The sequence below is a fragment of the Acomys russatus genome, chromosome 16, assembly GCF_903995435.1.
Source record: "Acomys russatus chromosome 16, mAcoRus1.1, whole genome shotgun sequence".
NCBI classification, from domain to species: Eukaryota; Metazoa; Chordata; class Mammalia; order Rodentia; family Muridae; genus Acomys; species Acomys russatus.
In genome coordinates, this window is record NC_067152.1 from 6,509,318 (window position 1) to 6,531,829 (window position 22,512).

At 39.5% G+C, this 22,512-nt stretch overlaps 1 protein-coding gene across 2 annotated transcripts in view; it reads left to right on the plus strand.

Annotated features, from left to right (window-relative positions):
* Nf1 (neurofibromin 1) overlaps positions 1–22,512 on the plus strand; it is a 243,776-nt gene that overhangs the window by 117,534 nt on the left and 103,730 nt on the right. Inside the window, exons 25-31 of one of the 2 annotated variants that reach the window (XM_051158073.1) lie at positions 902–1,018; positions 1,585–1,766; positions 2,233–2,444; positions 7,038–7,199; positions 7,332–7,435; positions 13,445–13,580; positions 18,564–18,626. In XM_051158073.1, the coding sequence (XP_051014030.1) occupies positions 902–1,018; positions 1,585–1,766; positions 2,233–2,444; positions 7,038–7,199; positions 7,332–7,435; positions 13,445–13,580; positions 18,564–18,626 (976 nt within the window). The remainder of the gene's footprint in view (positions 1–901; positions 1,019–1,584; positions 1,767–2,232; positions 2,445–7,037; positions 7,200–7,331; positions 7,436–13,444; positions 13,581–18,563; positions 18,627–22,512) is intronic. The other variant, XM_051158074.1, reaches the window with a different exon arrangement.

Genomic DNA, 22,512 nt, shown 5'->3' on the forward strand with positions numbered 1-22,512 from the left:
GCATTTGAAATAAAAATTTTATTTTAAAGGAAATATTTTTAGTTGAAACAAATGTGCTGGAGGCTTAGGAAGGTGGTGTTGGCTTAGGAAGAATGTTTAACAGTTATTGAGAAAGAAGATACATTAGATTATATTATTTATGATTAGATAAAAGATATTGATTGAGGAATATAATTGTAGTGAGTCTTCCTAAGGCATAATTGCTTAGGTGGTTTTTAGTCACAGGGAGTTGATCCCTATGATCCCTATGACAACTTCATTTGTTTTTCTGGCCAAACACAATTTGATAGTATATACTTTTTATTGATTAGCTGACTGAGTTTCTTATTATCATCATCATCTTCATTATTATCATTTGGTTTTTCAAGAATATCCTGACTGTCCTGGAACTCACTCTGTAAACCAGGCTGGCATCAAACTCAGAAGTCTAACTGCATTTACCTCCTGAGTACTGGGATGAAAGGTGTGTGCCACCAATGGGGCTGGAGAGATGGCTCAGAGGTTAAGAGCACTGGCTGCTCCAAAGGTCCTGAGTTCAGTTCCCAGCATGGTGGCTCACAGCCATCTATAATGAGATCTGGTGCCCTCTTCTGCTTTGCAGGCAGCACTACTGCCACCCATTGATTTTTATGCTGTGATGTTGGAGCTTGAACCTGTAAGACTTGAAGATGCTAAATTGGACTATGTCCTCAGCTCCATAATTTTGATTTAACATAGATATTATGTTGAAGATTACTTGTCTGTAAATTTCCCCATCAGTTTGAAGTCTTTGTGTATGTGTTCAAGGCTTGGTGTATTTACTGATATTATTTAGGTTGTGCTTATAATTCAGTTAGTGGAATAGAGAGCTCCTTAAGTTTGTGTCTGAAAGGCTCATAGTTTCTAAATTACTTCTCTTTAGAGACTTGGACCAAGCAAGCATGGAAGCAGTAGTTTCACTCCTCGCTGGTCTCCCACTGCAGCCTGAAGAAGGAGATGGGGTGGAACTGATGGAGGCCAAATCACAGTTATTTCTTAAGTAAATTTCAACCACCAAAAACCACAGCAAAAAGCAAATACAGCTTCCTCCCTCAAAACAAAGAAATGTAACCAAAGTAGCTAATTATTGTATTTAAAAGTAGACCTAATTGCTTTTCTATTGTGGCCATTGGCTGTTCTCATAAACATACTGTATCCACTTGTAAGATAGAAAAATTCATTTGTGTTTTGTTTTGTTTTGTTTTTTTTGAAGAGAACATTGTGATCATTGAATTTTTCTTGTAACAAATCTAGATTGTTTTGTTAAGTCATTTTAAGTGACCATGTCTAAACTATTTGGACCATTAATTTTATAGCTAAATATTAAAAATAACATTTGCCAGCAAACACAGCATACCTTTCATGCTTATGTCATGAAATGAATACTGTACTTTGTCAGGATAAAATAATTCCTAATAATGAGCCCCATTGACTTCTTTCCCCAAGATTAGAAAAGCAAGTAATCACAGCCACACATAGTGTCCCATGTGATCACCCAGAATGTATGTTTAGCTTTCTGGCTGGTGGGGCCTTCCCTGTAGAAAGGTCAATGTCTGTATTTTCCAGGTACTTCACATTATTTATGAACCTTTTGAATGACTGTAGTGAAGTTGAAGATGAAAATGCACAAACAGGTGGCAGGAAACGTGGCATGTCTCGGAGGCTGGCATCCCTGAGGCACTGTACAGTGCTTGCAATGTCAAACTTACTCAATGCTAATGTGGACAGTGGACTCATGCATTCCATAGGTGAGATCAAATGAAAGTCACATACAAAACTGGCCCAACATGGTGGTGCACAGCTTTAAATCCCGTCAACTGACGCAAGAAACAGGAGGATATCTGAGATCAAGGCTAGCCTGGTTTACACAGTGAATTCCAGGACAGCCAGTGCTACACAGTGGCTCTGTCTACAAACAAACAAACAAAACCAAAAAAGAAGTGTGAAACTTAGAGAGCTGGGCTGGAAGAATAGCTCAGTGGTTTAGAGCACTGGCTGCTCTTCCAGAGGCCATGGGTTAGTTCCCAGCAGTGACTCCAGACTCGGGGATATGATAGTGCCTCCTGCCTTCCTGGTAATCAGGCACACATGTAGACATACCTGAAAACACTCAAACATGTTAAAAAAAAAAGCCTCGGGTTGACATGACATGTAAGATGGAAATTGCCTCACTCAAGCTATGGTAGTAAGTTTGCATCTGTCTGTCCTTGTCAGGCCTAGGTTATCACAAGGATCTCCAGACAAGAGCGACATTTATGGAAGTTCTGACCAAAATCCTTCAACAAGGAACTGAATTCGACACACTTGCGGAAACGGTGTTGGCAGATCGGTTTGAGAGACTTGTGGAACTGGTCACAATGATGGGAGACCAGGGAGAGCTCCCTATAGCTATGGCCCTGGCCAGTGTGGTCCCTTGTTCTCAGTGGGTGAGTTTACTGAGAAAGTGGAGAAGTAGAGTGTCTTGACTTACAGCCAGGGCTTCAAAAATAAGTTTGTTTTGATAAACTCAATGCTTTAGTTAATAAATGCTTATTAAGTGAACTTATAAAATTTAAGAAGTAGAAAACATTATGTAATGTAGCTCAGTTGGTAGAATGCTTTCCCTAGCACCACAGAAAATCTATCATGGCTGTGCATGCCTGTAATCTCAGCACTTGAAGGGCCGGAGCAGGAGGTCAGAAGTTCAGGGTCCTCCTTGCTTAGTGAAGTCGAGGCCAGCTTGAGCACTATAAGACTGTCTGAATAAAAGTGGACCAACTTGAGGCATTAGTCTTTTTTTATGAGTGTATTTTGTTTTCAGCTATGGAGAAGTGGTTGGTACCCCTCCCTCTGACTAGTACTTTGTTTCATTCCACCCCATTGTAAAAGTCCACTTAATTACCAATGAACAGAAAATGGAAAACCACTAGTGTGGTCTCACATCTTTACATGTTGGCTAAAGTAATTAGTGAACCTGACTTTAGGACACACTCGTAGTCCTAACACTTGGGAAGTGGAGGCAAGAGAATCAAGAATCAACAGTCATTTTTGGCTACATAGCAAGGTCAAGGCTAATTTGGGATACATAAGACCCTGTCTTAGAATAAAACGGATTGGTTTGGTCTTCTGACTTTATTTTGTGTTCTGGGATTGATGCCAGGGCCTCGTACATGTTAGGCAAGTGCTTTTTCCTTGAGCTGCACCCTCCACCCATAAAGCTACAATATTCTTAATAATATAGTTGAAAACTTTGAGGAAACTCCTCTATATTTCCATTTTAAAAAGCCATGTGGATCCCTGTGTTGTTGCCTGTACCTTTAATCCCAGCATTGGAGACACAAAGGCACATGGGTCATTGAGAGTTCAAGATCAACCTGTTCTATATGGCAAGTTCCAGGCCAGCTGGAGCTACGTGGTACATGGAGAAACCCTTTCTCCCCCACTCCCTGCCCCCCCTTTTTTTTCTCTTGAAGCCATGTGGTTTACCCCCACCCCCACCCCCAAAAAGACTTTAATAAGAGTAATTTCTGATTACTAAGGCAATCTTAGTTTTTTCTTCAAAGCTGTGATGGAAGGGTGAGGGACTGGAGTGACGACAGTTCAGTCTTCCAGGACTGGGATTGGATTCCCAACTCTCCCATGGCTACTCACAACTGCTTGCAACTCCAGTCTAAAGAGATTGGGTGTTCTCTTCTGGTCTCGGTAGGCAAAACAATCACTCACATTACATTAACAACAAAACCCAAGAAAACCTACCTGTAGAAGAGGCTGGAGACATGGCTTGGGGGTTAAGCGTGTTGTTGCTTGCTGCTGTATAAAAGGACTGGATCACAGATCCCAGTACTCATGTGGAGCAGCTCATAAACACATGCTAACCACCTCCAAGAGATCTGAGACCTCTTTCTGGCCTCTATGGACATACGTGCACTGTGTACTTATTTATGTACACGTAAATTGAAAATATACGATTAAACACCTAAAAGTTAAAAACAGAGGCTGTGACATCATGTTTCTTATATCTAAAAATAAAGCTCATGTTCTTTGCCCTGATTTATAACCCTACGTCTAACCTGGGCCCCACTGTATCTCTGCCTTCAGCTGATGCTGAGGCCCTTTTTTATGTTCCTCATATGCTAACTGTTTCTGCTCTAGAGCACCCTTGCTGCTGCCACTGCTGCTGCTGCAGGCACTGTCACTGCTGCTGTTGCTGCTTTCTAAAATGTTTCTGTGATTGTTTTGATTTGATTTGATTTGGCTTTAGTAAGACTATTTAACATGAGCTCTGTTCTTACCTGATTTTTTTTTTTTTTTTCCCCTTTAAAGTTGAGGAAAAGCCTCACCTTGTGGCTCTGGCTGGCATAAAACTCACTATGTAGACAGGCTGGCTTGAAACTAGGGATCCACTGGGCATGGTGGTGTGCACATCTTTAATCCCAGTACTTGGAGGCAGGCAGATCTTTGTGAGTTTGAGGCCAGCCTGGCCTACAAAGAGAGTCCAGGAGAGCCAAGGTAACTGTCTTGAAAAACTGGGAAGAAAGAAACTAGAGATCCATCTGCCTTTGTCTTCTAAATGCTAGGGTCACAGGCATGCACCTCCACAGCTGTTTTTAAAAATATATTTTATTAATTTATTCATAGTACATCTCAATTGTTAACCCATCCCTTGTATCCTCCTAGTCCTCCCTCCCACAGCTGACTTACTTATAATTGCAATTTTATGCCCGTTGATTAGCAGCACTCCTAAGTTATCTTCTTCGTGCCAAAAAATATTTTACACATCTTCAAATGCATCAAAAATAAATATTCTGAATTATTTTTAGCATTTACCTGTAATTAAAAATAATTTACTAGTTTTCTTTCTTTTTGTAATTATTTTTATTTTTCAAGACAGGGTATTTCTCTGTGTAGCCTTGGCTGTCCTAGACTTGCTTTGTAGACCAGGCTGGCCTCCACCTTACAGAGATTTACTTTCCTCTACCTCCCTCAGTGCTGGGATTACAGGCTCAGCTATTAGTTTTTCTTTCTTTCTTTTCTTTTCTTTTCTTTTCTTTCTTTCACTTTTTGTGGTTTTTTTGAGACAGGGTTTCTCTGTGTAGCCCTGGATTTCCTGGAACTGTCTTTGCTTTGTAGACTAAGCTAGCCTCCAACTCACAGAGCCTCCTGAGTGTGGAGGTTTTTTTTTTGTTTTTGTTTTTTTTGTTTTTTTTTTTTTTTTGAGACAGGGTTTCGCTGTGTAGCCTTGGCTGGCCTGGACTTGCTTTGTAGACCAGGCTGGCTTTGAACTTGCCGAGATCATCCTGCTGGGATCAAAGAGTCAAGGTCTGGGGATGCAGCCTAGTGGTAGGGTTCTTGTCTACCGTACAAGAGACTACCTTTTTTTTTTTTTTTTTTTCCCATGTTTTGCCTGCATGTATGTCTGTGTGAGGGTGTCAGATCTTGGAGTTACAGACAGTTGTGAGCTGCCATGTGGGTGCTGGGAATTGAACTCTGGTTAGTGCTCTTAACTACCAAGCCATCTCTCCAGCCCCCACATGAGAGTAGTTTTGATCGCTAATACAAGAAAACAAAAGCTGACTTAAGTCTAAGAAGCTTCATTTTATTTTCTTGCAATAAGTATTTCTGAGATTTATATTATATGACTTAATTAATTAATTTGTTAAATATTTTTACTTACTTCTTTGGAAATAGGATCTCTCTGTATATACTTGGTTGGCCTAGACTTTTTTGTGTAGAACCAGGTTCTAGCTTCAAATGCACGAAGTTCCTTTGCCTTCTGTTGCAGGGATTAAAGACATACCTGGACTCAATTACTTAAAATTTGTTGAGATTTTATTTATTTTTATTTTATATACATAGATATTTTGTTTATACTCAGCCCGGCCTCAAGTTTATAATCTTCCTGCCTCCACTTCTTGGGTACTGTGGTTACAAGTATGTACTATCACATTGATTGGAACTTTACCTAAAGGTGAACAAAAAATTAAATTATTAAAAACTTTAATTTGACTATGTAAATACATGCTTTAAAATTCAGTTGTTCAGAGTTTTCAGGATTTAGCAGAAGGGATGAGAGTAGAAAGACATTCAACATGGGGGCCTAGTTTAAACCAGTACCCTGTGCTAGATCCCAAGCCCAGCAACTTCCAACTGTCCCTAAATTCTTGTCCTTTTTACTTAACTTTGTATGGAGGGTAGTTTTCTATTTTGTCACAGGTGCATTGTATAGCTGTAGGGAATAAGCAGGATGCTGGGTGTTCGTGATTCTCTGGCTTCTGGGGTACTGTGGTGAGGATGGCTCAGCCGGTTCCCTTACTCCGGTGTCTTGCTCTTAACCCTGGGGCCAGGCCAGGCTGAGGTTAGGGCTTTGGACCATGCCGGCTCTTATTATTGTCTGAAGCGTGAGGGCTCCTTTTGTTATAGCTACCACTATTTTCTCTGTCTCCTCTCAATATTGGGTTTAACAGTGAATTACAGTTTTACCAATTGTGTAAAACAAAACAAAACAAAACAAAAACCACAAACATTTCTGTTATCAAAAAAATAATAGGAAGATTGGCCTCAATCCTAACTCTCGAGTTTTGTGTGTACATCTGACTGAATTTTGGTTTTAAATATCTAGTCATGTCCCCACTCCCTTTCTGATTTTTTAAATAATCTTTTAGTGTTTGCATTTTTGTTGTTTTTCTGCCTTGGTCCTATTGTGTTTAATCAGTTCTAAGAACATTGTTGAAAGTGAACTCTTATTTCATGGTGTGATTTGAGCCACCTATGGAAGTCTTTCTGTCTTGGGGTGAAGCCTCAATGTCTCATCATTCACCAGTTAGTCCTTAGCATCACGGCTACTAGAAACAGGTGTAAGAAAGCATCTCTTCTCAGGTAGATAAATATAAATCCTGGGAGTAATTAGTTATTGTTTCCCTTGATTAAACAGGGGATTGTGGACTTCAGATTGGCTTCTTTTCTAACCTTGTACAATCTTTAAATCTGCTGAAGAAAAAAGTAAAATTGTTCACACAAACCCAATTTTATTTTGTCACCAGGATGAGCTGGCTCGGGTTCTGGTCACTCTGTTCGACTCTCGGCATTTGCTCTACCAGCTGCTCTGGAACATGTTCTCTAAGGAAGTAGAACTGGCAGATTCCATGCAGACGCTCTTCCGAGGCAACAGCCTGGCCAGTAAGATAATGACATTCTGCTTCAAGGTTTGTATCATTCATACGGTGTGTGTGTGTGTCCTAGGTCTTTTGAGAAGAAATTATTTACACAGTGTGTTAAGTTGATTATCTTTTTAATGCAGGATGTGTGAATCTGTGCCTAATTGTGCGTTTCTTTAGGTGTATGGTGCTACTTACCTACAAAAGCTCTTGGACCCTTTATTACGAATTGTTATCACATCTTCAGATTGGCAGCATGTTAGCTTTGAAGTGGACCCTACCAGGTTTGTCATCTTGTCACAGTTGCGCCCTCACTGCTCCCCAGTACTGCATGAGGCCAGCCTCATCTCATGTTTCCGTCCTTGGCTTTTGTTGGTGGTGGTGGTGGTGGTGGTGGTTTTTTTGTTTTTTGTTTTTTTTTTCATGAAGACAGTACATTATTATGTAGCTCATTTCTGCAGTACTGGGGTTTTACACTAAAAGAACACAAATACATTTTTCCTTAAAGAATAAAAACATTAACAGATATCATTAAAGGCACCTTGAGTACTACCCGCAGATATCTTTCTAGTTTATTCTGTTCTTTTCCCATTCTTTTGTATAAATGCATATGTAATTGTAAAAGATTTATTCTGCAGTGTTAGTGTGAGTGCTTAATTTAAAAGGTAGCACATGGATCTGTGGTTTACAACTTCTTTTGATTTAGTCATGGGTCTTAGCTCTTTATATGAAAGTCTATGAAGATTAATCTTACTCTTTTATACTGCCGCACAGTATTACATAGTTGAGCTCTGAATATTTGCTCAATAGCGCAGCCCTTTGACTTTTGCCATAGCTTTCTTCTTGTTGTTGTTTTGAGGCAGGTTCTCACTTTGTAGTCCTGGCTGTCCTGGAGCTCACTCTGTAGACCAGGCTGGCCTCGATCTCAGAGATCCACCTGCTGCTGCCTCCCAAGTGCTGGGATTAAAGGCATGAGCTACCTTGCCCAGATAAACTTTATTGTTATTATTTTAGCTCTGTCTTTTCCATACGCAAGCTATTTGCTATAGAAATGATTTTTCTAAAGGCAAATGAATCCTTTCCTTTATTTTGTTTTAGTGATGTTGATAATTGTTACTCAAGTCCTTCTGCATTCTAGAAAGCATCCTACCACCAAGCTTATGTCCAGCCTTAGCAGAAATTTTTTTGTCACTTAATGAGAAGCCATCACTGGTTCACTTTTGACAGCGACATGCAGCACATATGTTTGCTTTGTATAAGCCACCTTTACCTCATCTCATATTTCATACTCACTCTGTACTTTATGCTACAAGGAAATGTACATATTTAAAATTTCTTTTGCACAAGGTTCTTTGGATTAGACATACCTAATGTTTCTCATGTCTGGGTTTTCAAATTATTTATTTATTTTTATATGTTCATTGGTGTTTAACCTATATGAGGGTATCGGATCCCAGGAAAGGAGTTAAAGGTGTAAGCTGCCATGCGGGTGCTAAGAATTGAACCCAGGTCCTCTGTTAGAGCAGCCAATGCTCTTAACTGCTGAACATCTCTCCAGCCTCCTCATGTCTCTTTTTAAAGAAATACTGTTTGTGTGTGTGTGTGTGTGTGTGCGCGCATGCTATGTGTTTGTGGTGTACATGTGAAGGTCAGAAGACATTTCCAGGAATCAACAGCCCTTCTTGGCAAGTCCCTTCATTTATTGAGCCAGCTTGTCAGCTCAGGCCTTCATTTCTGATTACATTAAAAAAATCAAGAAGGCTGACTCAGTATATGGCTGAGTGGTAAATCACTTGCCTGGTAGCACATGTAAGGCCCTTGGTTCCATCCTTAGCAAAACATGAATGTGTGTGCACACCACACTAAGAAGATGTAGGAAAGGGAGACATCCATGAATCAGGTGAAACTTCTACTTTTGGTAAAAGTGACTGTTGAGGGGCTGGAGAGATGGCTCAGTGATTAACAGTACTTGCTGTTCTTCTAGAGGACCTGGGGTCAGTTCCCAACATCCATATTAGGTGGCTTACAACTGCCTATAAGTGCAGTTTCAAGGCATCTTCTAGCCTCGGAGGGCACCTAAATGTGTGGCATACACTCACATAGATTCATATACATAAACAAAAACCTTAAGAAGCTTGGTGAAAGTGATTTTAGATCCCAAGGGCACACAGGCTTGTTGACACTTGAGACTGTGACCCACATCGACAAGTCAAGACTTTGGAAGTCTACTCTCCCATGTTCACAGAAAAAAAAGGAAAAAAAAAAAAAAAAAAAAAAAAGACTTGCTTAAGAATTCTGAAGGGCTGAGGATATAGCTCAATGACGCTGTGCTTGCCACAGATGCATAAGGCTCTTTGTTAGCTCCCTGAGAAAGCTGGGAAAGGAAAGAAAAGGAGAAGGGGGTGTAGGGGAAGAGAGAGGGTCAGAGGACAGGAGGAGGAAGAGCGAGACAGATTGGCAGAAAGAAGGAGAAACAGCTAGCACATGCAGTTTAGATGGTGTTTGGCTTTAGCCGCACTGGGAACCAAACTCTGGACACACATACACTATACAAGTCCTCTGCCACTGAGCCACGTTTTAGCTAACAGTAACTTGTTTTAGGTCCAACAGAGGACTGTGCTCACAAGGTAAACCATTCCAAAGTTGAGTAGGAACAGAACAGGTGACTGCAGGGCACACCATGGGGAATAGCTGCTGGAACTAGGAACCAGTAGGGATGCTTAGACAACACTTGACGAATTGCTGAAGGTGGAGTGTAGGCTAGCTTAAAAATTAGAAAGTTGAGGATATAGCTCAGTTGTAGAGTACCCTGGGTTCTGTCTTCATCTCCTAAAAAGAAAAAAATTTAGAATTCCTGGGGCGCAGTCTGAAGGGGCTACCTCACCTTTTTGAGTTTTACCTTCAAAAGGGGAGAGAAAATTTTTTCTCTGTGCTTTGGGAGAAGAAAAAGAGATAGAATCATTTCAAACTATGCTTGTTGGATTCTGTTATCCTTAAGCAATGTTCGTTTCAAGAGAAAACCACTCTTTCCTAGCCTTACACTTGGAGGATGGGCATGTAGCTACTCTACCCCTCCACCCCACCCATAGCCTTTCTGTCACACATGTGGAGAAAGATTTGGGAAAAGCTAAATCCTTCTAAAAGTTGCAGCCCAGGGACTGTGGAATCAGTTCTTACATCAGTGCCCTCCACATGACCTGCATCATGTGGGCTCCAGTATAGCCTCAGTGAATTATAGCTGCAGCACAGAACCCTGGAAGTTTCCAGGGAAACCTGAAAACAAGGACAGCAGAGAAAGTGGACACCCGCAGTTCCACCAGCCATTCAGCACAGCTAACCACCAAGCAGACAAAAGCATCACACCAGCGGCCTGCTTACCTCAGGGTTTCTCAGTCCATCAGCCTACCTTTCAACAGAACAGTTACAAGGTGTAGAGGACAGGTTTTGGTCTAAAGAGATCTGAAGAGACAAAACAGGCAGCAGAACTGGAGTTGGATGTGGTGGATTTGGAATTTTTATATTGAATATTTAAAATAACTGGATATTATGCTGATAGCCCCAGTGGGGGAAAATATGGACAACATGAAAGGGCCAGTGACTTTAAATATAAGCAAGAGAGGAATGCTAACAAGGAATACAAAAGTAGAAAGTGCTAGAAAAACAACGAAACAGATTGGTCATGATGAACTAATAAGTAGATGCAGTGGAGGAAGGGTCCATGAGGTGAAGGTGCCCAGTAGAAAGCTCCAAACTGAAAGGAAATGAAAACACGCCTTCCCAAAATGATGATGGAGATGGTGATAGAGGAACCTAGAAACCTACAGCACTAAACATGCATCAGAAGGGAAGACAGAAAGATGTTCTAAACTTCCGTTTTAAGAAATTAGAGGGAAAGGAGGGGTAGGAAAATAACCCAGTCAGAAATGGTTTCTTTTGCAGGCGTGAGGACTTGAATTTGAGCCCAGAACCCATATGAAAAACATTGCTGGGTAGAACTGTTGGTTGCTTCCTTCCTTTAGAAGCTTGATGGTGCCTCCAGCACACTGAAGGCTAGAACTTAAGTAGCAGGTTTTATAAGAACTATTTCTCCCATGTCAGTCTCTCACTTACTTGAGGGTTTCATCAGTGAGGACGCTGTATTTGCATCATTTGCACTCGCCTCCAGCCCCTCCTGTGCACTCTCAACTGCTTACTCTTGAATTTAGAATACCTTCTAGAATTATTTTGCTGTGTGTGTGTGTGTGTGTGCGTGTGTGTGCTTACATACATTCAACGTGATGAGTCCAATTAATGTTGCCCTTATTTGCATGTTTTAGGGCTGACCAGTTAGGATTGAGGTCTCATTTTTTCATTTTTGAAATAAAATAAATGAACAATAAAAAAAAAAAAAGTGGTTCTCCCTGCCTCAGTGGCCATTAATTGTCTGTAACTCTTCATCAACAGTGAGGCCTTAGTAAAATTGGCTTCCATCCACACAGGCGTGTCTACTGGTGTGATGTCTGCAGGTCCCGAGCAGGCAGCCTGAGAGTTCGTGGGATAGCATCCAGTCTTGTCAAAAAGGCACAGCTATCCAGTAGTTGACCAGGTCCTCAGGTTTTTTTACAGTTAGTCCCCTTCTTCCTTGAAGCTCCCTGAGCCTTAGGAATAGGGATTGTATTGGAGATGTCACATTTGAGGCTGGAGAGCCCACAACCACTGACCCACAGGCTCTTGTAGGTCTCTCTAACAACCTTAAGAACTGCAGTGCAGGTTCCTACCTACTAGATCAGCTCAGGTTGAGCATCCCAAAGTCAAAAAGGCTCTAAAAACTAAAACTTTTAGAACATGGTGTTGGTACTCAAAAAGTTTCAGATTTTTAGAACACTTAGATTTGGGGTTGCTTAACTGGTAACGTTTATGCAGGTAATCCAAAATCAGAAAAAAGAAAAGAAAAGAAAAGAAAAAACTGAAACACTTATCCAAACATGTTGCATAAGTGGTATTCAACCTATACACCAAATGTGAGAGTGAGGGAATAAGAATTTTTATACAGTGTTGAAGAGATGTTACTAAAAGTTAAATTAACATATGTTTAATTTCCAAGAAATGCCAGTATTTGTTAACAGGGCCGGTGGGACTCTTGTATATGCACAGACCTGTTCACTGAAGTAGTATCTGTAAAAGTGAACAGAAAAATAATTTTAGACAGTCCATGTAGACCAGGCTAGCCTCAGACTCCATGTACTTGAAGCTGGCCTTGAACTCTTGATGCTCTTCCTTCTACTTTCCTAGTGCTGGCTATACCTAGCAAAAGTGAAAAGGTTTAAATACTCATTAGCAGAGCAGATAAATCACTGTATACAATACGGTATGTTTTTACGCTGAAGGTGAGTACATCTAATCTTCATGAATGAACATACGTAATCTCAGAAACCTGATGTAGAGGGAATGATAAAAGACACACTTTATTAATATTATTAATGAAGATTTGAAAAACCATCACTGTTCGTGTGTATGTGTTGCCCATTGTGGTAGTGCATGCTTTTGGTCCCAGCACTCAGGAGGCAGAGGCAGGTGAACCTCCTATTCAAGTTTGAGGCCAGCCAGAGCTACACAGTAAAATCCTGTCTCCAAAACAAAGTAACAAAAATAAGCATGAACACAAACACAGGGCTATGGGGATTGGTCAGCAGGTAAAGGTACCTACAGTTTAGTCTGATGACCAGAGTTCACTCTGAAAATCACACATGGTTGGAAGAGGGACTTGACTCACACAAGTTGTCATCTGAGCTGCACATGCATACATGCACACACAATAAACAACAAGCAAAAAGTAAAATGGCACAAACCACTAGTATTTCTGTAACAACAAAAAAGTCTTAAATATATAATATATAGGCCTGATTTTATGTTAAATTTCTGGTTACCTCAGGCTTGTTTTTGTCGTGGTTATTGTTTTCTTTGTTTTTGACTGGGTCCTGTAGCTCGTGTTAGCCTCAAACTTGCTACGAAACTAAGAAAAACCTTCAATGTGGACCCCCTGCCTGCACCTGAGTAGTGGAATTTCTGTTTTGGGTTTGTTAGTTTGTATTCGAGACCGGGTTTCAATTTGTGGCCTGTGCTGACCTCAGCATCACTGTATAGGTCAGTCTGGCCCCAAACCCTTGACAGCCATTTATCTCTCCTTATGAATACTAAAATTAGTGTCAGCCAGCCCATTGGCGTTATAGAGCACATTTGTGTTTTATTTCTGTCCAGATCTAAGCCTTGTGAGGAGTGATTTTGTTTCAGTAGTCATGTTTGCTTTGTTACAGGTTAGAACCTTCTGAGAGCCTTGAGGAAAACCAGAGGAGCCTTCTTCAGATGACAGAGAAGTTCTTCCATGCCATCATCAGCTCCTCTTCAGAATTCCCCTCTCAGCTACGGAGTGTCTGCCATTGCTTATACCAGGTATGCTGAAAGTTCAACATTGCCATTCTCAACCCAAAGCAAATGAAAAGGAATGCTGTCTGCAGTGTCAGCTGCTGACCATCATCTGGACACATGATTTAATATGGGATAGAGAGATGGCTCAGTAGTTTGGAGCACTGGCTGCTCTTGCTTAGGAGCCAGGTTTGGTTTCCAACACCCGCATGACGGCTTACTACCATTTCTAACTCCAGTCGCAAGGGATCCAGTGCTCTCCTGACCTCCTCAGGCACCAGACATGCATGTGGTACATATAAATAAAACCAGGCAAAACACCTATACATGTAAGATAAAATAAAATTTTAAAGAGCTATTGTTAGATTGGCTTTGAGAGAAACTTCATGTTTTCTTCAGAGATATTTAAGGAACTTTAAGGAAAATAAATTAATCTTCCTTATGTTGAAAGCAGCTTAAAACTCACTTAATGGGTGCTGGGCGTGGTGGCACACACCTTTAATCTCAGCACTTGGTAGGCAGAGGCAGGTGGATATCTGTGAGCTCTCCGTCCTGTCCTGTAGACCAGGAGAGCCTCGTCTACAGAGTGAGTCCAGGTCAGGCAAGCCTTTGTTACACAGAGAAACCCTGTCGCAAAAAAAAAAAAAAACCAAAAACAGCAACAATAAAACAATTCACTGACTGTTCTGAAATGAGATATGTTATGCAGTTTTGCTCATCTTCTGCCTAAATTACTTGAGGCAAGCTTATTGCTTTTTGCATTATAAATAATTTGATCTGTTAATTTTGGTTTCCGCTTCAAGAGATCATTGATTTGTGTCCTGTTTTCTCAGGACAGGCTAAATGTCCTGTGTATTTTATATAGAATGCTACTTGTAAGATACATTCTACCACCATCCAATAGCTAACAGACTTTCTAACACTGTCACAGCAAACAGTGCTCAGAAGAGTTCAGATGTCCACAGTGATTCCCTCCATGTTGAAAGAATGAGGCCTGTGCTCTTCTACATGTTCTGTGTTTGGATTATGTATTCAGTTTTAGGAATAAGTTCTTCCAAGGATGGCCTATAAATCTGCATCAACTTTTCAAAAAGGAAAAAAGAATGCCATAGGGTCTGGGTTTTGGAATCAGGGTGCAAATAGGGAAAGAACTTACCATTCACTAAAAAACCCATGTAGTTCTAATTTTGCAGTGTCATCCCAACCTTTTTTTTCTTGGCTTACAGCTTCAGTTGCTTAGAGACATTAACATCATCAGCGAAATCACCATTTTAAAAAGCTGTCTGAGGCTGCTTTTCCCCATTGCTATTTTAAAAGATGCATCTGCTGTGTCTATAAAAAGAAAACTTTGCATACATAGAAATATGACAAAATGCACTTTGCATTCAGTTTGTGAATGTGTTATGACTTGACTGCCTTTTCAAAACCCTCCAGGAAGCTCCGTGTAGGGCAGTCAGGTGTGAGGCTGGAGAATGGGTTGGTTATAGTGCAGTGCCATGCATTGCCGGGTTTCCGGTGACTTTACTCTTAGGTCTCTCTTTAAATTCAATACGTTTGCTCTTCTGTTTGTAAAATGAGGCTGATAAGAAACAGCACACATTTAAAAGTCTGAATCAGCCTTTTAGTTTTTAGAAAGAAAATGGGCTTCTAAAATGACAGTGGCCTTGTGTCGGTTGGTTGAAAATGAATGAGGATTGTACCGCTCACATGTTCTGTTCTATTAGATTTTAATAGAAGCTCTTCATGTGGCTCTCCATAATGAAAAATATGTTTGTATCATCAGCAAACTTGGACACAGGTTGAGAACATTATACTAATAATGTAAAAAGAATAGGGCACTTAATAAGCGTGTGGGAAATACTTTGTGAAGGAACAAGTTTATCATTTCTACTACTTTTAAGTAAGCAGGATTCTTGCCAGCTTTCCTAGTTAGGTGTGGAGGAAAAGGTGAGGGCAGGGAAGTGCTGATGGGTGGATCACTACCGCTGTGTGCTGTGCTGTGCAGCTGAGAGCACAGCTCACAGTAGCCTGCACTGCCTTCCCACTTGGTTCCCACCTTAAGGCTTCATGGAGAGCACATGCAGACGGTCCTGTGCATCGTTTGTAGGGGTGAACTAAGCGCCGGCTACCATGGAGCACAGTTCTTGTTATAACTAAGATTTTGTTTGTAATAAGCAAATTTTACAGTAAATAAAAACAAAGATAGAAATAAAAAAGCTTCAGATTAATATGTTTTTTCATTGAGTCTTAATTTGTTTTCTCTTTGGTTAGCATTTTTTAAATTTGTGGGGTTTTTTGTTTTGTTTTGTTTCTCTTGGGCTTTGATGTGCCCGTGTATAACATTGGCAGTGACATAATGGTATCCTTGTACTTTTATGCTCTGCTGTTGAAGGATGGGAAACCATTTTTCTTTTTCTTAGTAAACAGAGCTCCTGCTTTGGAGACCTTCTGGGGAAACTGTGAAGTGCTAAGTGAGTATATGGCTAGCTAATTTTTACTTGAGTTCAGATTTGGGTCTTTAAGCCTTTTTGTATATTGTTATTGCCTTTTTTATTTATAAGAGAAATGTATAACAGATTTGTAATTAAACTATTTTTCCTCACATACTATTTATGTTCTTTCTGATAAATTTGGAACAAAGAGAAAATAAAGAGTGGATATTCAGTTCTGGTAAGAAAATTGGGAAACAGCTACTGCGATTTTAAGTAAACATCATTTTTCCCAGTAAAGCTTCTTCTCCAAATGAGTTTATACATATATGTTAAAGCTACAAATGGTAATCACATACCACAGTTAAGGGGAAAAAAAACCACTGCACATTTACATAGTTGTATTTTTATAAGCAGCTTTAAACCCTGAATCAAATATCACTGAGATGAGCTTTTACCTCTGCCTGCTAGGCCTAGGATCATGCTGGTGTCTAGGTATACGGGAGCCCTGGATGCATAGATGATGGATGGATAGGTGATGGATGGATAGGTGATGGATGAATGGATCGATAGATGAATGGATGGACAGATGGATGATGGGAGAATGGACAGATGGATGATGGGTGGATGGACAGATAGATGATGGGAGAATGGACAGATGGATGATGGGTGGATGGACAGATAGATGATGGGAGAATGGACAGATGGATGATGGGTGGATGGACAGATAGATGATGGGAGAATGGACAGATGGATGATGGGAGAATGGATAGATGGATGCTGGATGGATGGACAGATGGATGATGGGAGAATGGATAGATGGATGCTAGATGGATGGATAGATAGATGATGGGAGAATGGACAGATAGATGATGGGTGGATGGACAGATGGATGATGGGAGAATGGATAGATGGATGCTGGATGGATGGATAGATGGATGATGGGAGAATGGATAGATGGATGCTGGATGGATGGACAGATGGATGATGGGAGAATGAATAGATGGATGCTAGATGGATGGATAGATAGATGATGGGAGAATGGACAGATAGATGATGGGTGGATGGACAGATGGATGATGGGAGAATGGATAGATGGATGCTGGATGGATGGATAGATGGATGATGGGAGAATGGATAGATGGATGCTGGATGGATGGATAGATGATGGGTGGATGGACAGATGGATGCTGGATGAATGGATAGATGGATGCTGGATGGATGGCGGGGTAATGGGTAGATAGATGATACATGATAGATGATGGATGGATGAATGGGTGGGTGGGTTTAAAACTGATTTTATGTCCAAGTTATTATGGGCTATGGTTTTCACTGCCTTAGAATTGCTGGAATAAGATGCCGTGTATCTGGATCAAAGAGTTTGTGTCATGCTTAAGTTTTGTTGTTTTGAGAAAGACTTTTGTAGTTCCAAGTTGGGCTTGAATTCTTGATTCTCTTGGTTTCTCTAGCCTCCCAAAGGCTAGGATTACAGGTATTGGCTGTCATAACTGGCTTTTATTTTAAGTTTTTGAAATATTAAAAAAGTAATAATTGTTATACTCCAATCAGAAGTCTTAATTTTCGTTTTGTTTTGTTTTTCGAGACAAGGTCTCTCTGTGTAGCCTTGGCTGTCCTGGACTTGCTCTGTAGACCAGGCTGGCCTCGAACTCACAGAGATCCACCTGCCTCTGCCTCCCAAGTCAGAAGTCTTAATTTCGAAGAAATTTTTATTCTAGATATAGAGCTCTAAATAATGAGACTGACATCTGTGTGGGTTTGCATGAATGTTTCTTGTTTTTTCGATGGGGAGGGCAGTTTGAGAATCATCAGACTGTAGTCATCATCTATAACAAGTGAAATTTGTAGTCAGATTTAAGTTTGATTTTATATTATCTGCAGTTTCTTAATTAACTTTGTTTCCTAGTTGATGCTAACATTCTTTCCCCAAATACAGTGGCTTTTAATAAGCTGAGCAGTACCATTTAAAGGAGCACTCTGCAAACACTGGAAGATGTGAGATTATAACAGCACTCCTTTAAAAACATGAATTTTAGATTCAGAGTCTCTAAAGCTTGTTTTCTGCATATCTAGCCATTTAAGTCTTATTTAATAACATCTTAATTAACTGCTAGGTGTTGGAAAAATAACTCTTAAGTCAATTGAAGGACACACAGAGAAGTATCATATATCAGAAAAATCATGTAGACACAATATTTTAAGTGTGTGGTCTACTTCATAATAAATATTTTATGTAAAATTTTCAAAAGCTAGGAATTGACTCAAGTGTAAATATTCCTCACATTTGCTTGAGGACAACTTTTCCGTGAATTATAGCCAGAAATAGTAGACATGATTGAGTCTCAACATTTCCTGCTGATTATTTTGTGCTTGGCTTAAGAGTGTAATAAAAATAAAAAATCCAGGATTAAACTTCGACCCTCAAAATTCAGTTGATTTCTACTTTTTTGTTGGTTCCATTTGTGTTACATTGACCGTGTAATTTTATGTACAAGCCAACATTGTTTTTGTTGCTGTATGTAGTCGGTGCTGTGACTTGTTTGTGCTCATCTCTGTTCTGTAGGCAACTTGCCACTCCCTACTGAATAAAGCTACAGTAAAAGAAAAAAAGGAAAACAAAAAATCAGTAAGTTTGGAGAACTTTTTATTAGCTGTTTCTTTTGAAGCAAACCCAAAATCTTTGCTATTTGTTAAGAACATCTTCACTTCAGCTATTTGACCTTCACTGTAAAATCATTCTACTAATTCTGGCACAAAATAGCTCTCATTTCAATTAACCCTGGAATTAAGTTACATTGAAACACTCTCTGTGTTCCTTTGGTTTGATTTATCCCAAAGGCATTTTGTGTGCATTTACTACATTCGATACTCTTGATCTAATTTTATTGTTATTTTTTAAATTGCAAATGAATGTGAAAGAAACTTAATTTCAAGGCCTTGGAGGATGCTGACTGTCTTCATTCTTGCTGCTTGTTTGCAGGTCATGTGAGTGGTTTCTTTTTCTAGAAACAAAAGCTTTTCTTAATACATGGAGGATGGGAATGTGTCTTTTCTTCCCTCTGGGGCTAGACAGCAAACTCAAAATGCACTTGCTGGAGCTACCAAAAACAAGGATCACTTTCTCAGTCTAATCTAAAAGTTGCTAACTTTTATTTTTTACTCTTATCTTGATGGTCTCAGTCACCCTTGGTTTAGACATTTGTGCTTAGATCACAGACATTTTAATGCTGAAGTCACTTATACCTCAAGAGTAAAATACACATCTACTTTAGTGAAAAGAAAACTGGGGTTACGTTTATACAGAAGCACCTCATAGTGCAAACACGAATATATTGCCTGCTTCTGACCTTGCCTTCTTGTAAAAGGAAGAAAGCTATGATTGCCATAATTATTTCCTTCCTACGAATATCATTTGTTCACAGTGTAACTTGCATTCATTTTAAAAATGATTGTCATCTGTGGGTGTGCCTTCCCCTTATGCAGGTTAGTCCTGTCTTTGTTCACTTAGTTGAAATGATTATAGAGAATGGTGTAAAGAAAACTTTCATAAGTTGGAGGAGTTTTTTGTTTTGTTTTAGTTTTGGTTTTTCGAGACAGGGTCTCTCTGTGTAGCCTTGGCTGTCCTGGACTGGCTTTGTAGACCAGGCTGGACTCAAATTCACAGAGATCCACCTGCCTCTGCTTCCTGAGTGCTGGCATTAAAGGTGTGCACCACCGTGCCCGGCCTGGAGGGAGTTTTATTAAGAAAGAATAATCTAAAATCGTGTTTGTCTGGTTTCATCTTTCATTTCTTTAGCTTTATATATAATAAAGCTTTACATTTATGATTGTACTTAAAATTCAGTTCTAAATTAAGCTCTAGAGACTCATACTTTTTTATTATGTCTATTGAGAATTTTCTTTTTGGATATATTAAGTAAAATTGATCATCTATGAACAAATGGATTGGATTGGATGGCTCTCCTGCTTGAAACATTTTCCTCTGATGCTTCAGCCTTCTAATTGCGGCGTCTGTGGGTTAACATCACACATCATCACCGTGGAAACTAATTTGCTGTTTCTAACACTCTTGTTTACTGTATACTAATATCATTGTGTAGCATAACATAATTAAAGTCGGCTTTCTGTGTTTCTCTAGAGCATGTTTTATAGCTTTCCTAACATTTATTATGGTTTTATATGAAATTATTCCTTGGAATTTTTTCTAGTAGTTATTTTATATGTGTATGAAATATATATGGTAAAATTTTGGAGTGTATTTCTCAGCACAGGTGGCAGTCTTTAAGAAAATCAAGAGTCTAATTGGCAGTGCTTCAGAGCAGATTCTACAGCATGAAGACTTGTTAACCACTGTCAACTTAGCATGTCACTTTTTTAAGTTGTTTAACAGAACCTTTTTGTTTATTTATTTTTCTTTTAAGAGCAACCTGATTTTCTTTGTAATTAGTGAAATATAAAGAGAAGGTTTTGGTTTCTGGTATTTAGCTATGTCGATGCATCACAGCTGATTAAAGTATGTTATTCTCAACATAGTTTGTACTTAGATTGCTGAGGAAGTTACCTGCGTAACGCAGACTTTGTAGGATTTCACTGTGTATACCTACTGATCCTCTGCTGATAAGTAACTTACGGCCTGATTTTTGTAGTTTAGCTTTACCAAGGAAACTACGGGGGGGGGGCTTGTTAGCTGATTATTAGTTATAGCACATAGACTCACCCAGCATTGATCGTACATGTAGACTATAATTTAGGTCCAAATGAGATTTTTATAGATTTATAAATAAAGAACAACGTGCCGGGTATGATGGTGCACCCCTCTAGTCCCAACACTCTGAAGGCAGAGGCAGCCAGATCTCTGAGTTGGAGGCCAGCCTGGTCTACAGTATGGGTTCTAGGACAGCCAAAGCTACACAGAGAAGCCATGTCTCAAAAAGCAAGAAAGCAAACCAACCATCCAACCAACTAACAAACAAAACCAAAAAACTCAAGTGTATGCTGTGGGAGAATGCGCGTTAATGTTAAATAATGGTGAAAGAAAAAATAGTCCTCCTATAAATTAACTAATGAAACTATTTATACAGTATTCCTATTAGTTTTAAATTTTATTAAATACAGATATCACCATCAAAGAGACACATATTTAGGATGTATGACGCGTTTTCTGAAATGTGGAATTTGGATGTTATATTTAGAGATGTGGAAATATTTAAAAGTTATAGTAGTTATTCATTTTATAGTATTCTTCTGGGGAGATAATTAATTCAGACTTCCTTAAGTTCAGAAGTGGAGTATTTTCAAATATAAACCAGGAATTAGTGTACATTGTACTTTATAAGATCTTTTTCCTAGAGAAAAGCAGCAAGTAGCCACCTTTTTTGGTTTTTTTTTTTTTTTTTTTTTTTTGGTTTTTTTTTTTGGGGGGGGCGGTTGTTTTGTTTGTTTTGTTTTGCTGTTTTGCTTTTTTGAAACAGGCTTCATAGCCCAGGCTGGCCTGAACTCATGGCCGTATTCTTGCCTCAGCCTCCCTCATGCTGGGATTACATGTATGAACCATCACACCCAAACTCTTTTGGTTTTTTGAGACAGGGTAGCCCTGGCTGTCCTGGACTTGCTTTGTAGACTAGGCTGGCCTCGAATTCACAGTGATCCGCCTGCCTCTGCTTCCTGAGTGCTGAAATTAAAGACGTGTTCCACCACACCCGGCCTCACACCCAGCCTCTTAAACAACCACTTTCAAGCACATTTTAAAGGCTGTCTGAGTGTAGCCACTGATGTTTATGAAGACACTTTCAGAGACGGTTAATAAACTAACTAGTTCTTTAAAGGCAAACTATGATGTTAGGCCTCATAAAACTATTTCAGGATTTTAAACAGAAAATATTATTATTTTAAAAACAATCTGCTTAAAATTAAATCTAAGTATTTGGTGAACTGGGAGGATGACTCCCCAAAAGGCAGCTTTAGCTCTCTTCCTTCCTCATGATTTGCTTCCAAAACACTTGATGGTCTTTTTAGCGTATTGATAATTTGGTCTTTTTTTTTTAAATTTGGAAATTCTAAAATAACTTGGTGTTTGTTTTTGTATACTCTGAAATTATATGATGAATTTGGTATTTGCTTTCTCTTTTTTTTATATATCAGATTTGAGATTCCTAGTACCTAAAAAAGTTAAATACTATCCTAGAACAGTAAAGACACTTAAAGTTTCTTCCTAATTCTGTACCTAAGCTTCTATTTCAGTTAAAAAAATAAAAGCCCAGCTGTATTTAGTCACTTCCCCAGCTTCCCTGATTCCCTAAGGTTGCTCACCATGCATGCAGTTAGCACCCAAGAGAGCTGAAGCCCAGGGTGCAAGTCCTGCGCAGTGTAAGTCAAAGGGAGGGTCCAGCTTACAAGCCACGCTGTGGCCAGCTCTGCTAGGACTACCCCAAAACTCATTTTCTGAATCTTTCCTAATTTTTTATCAGAAATAATAGAAAATTACTTTGAGATCATAGGCCAGGGGTAAGGAC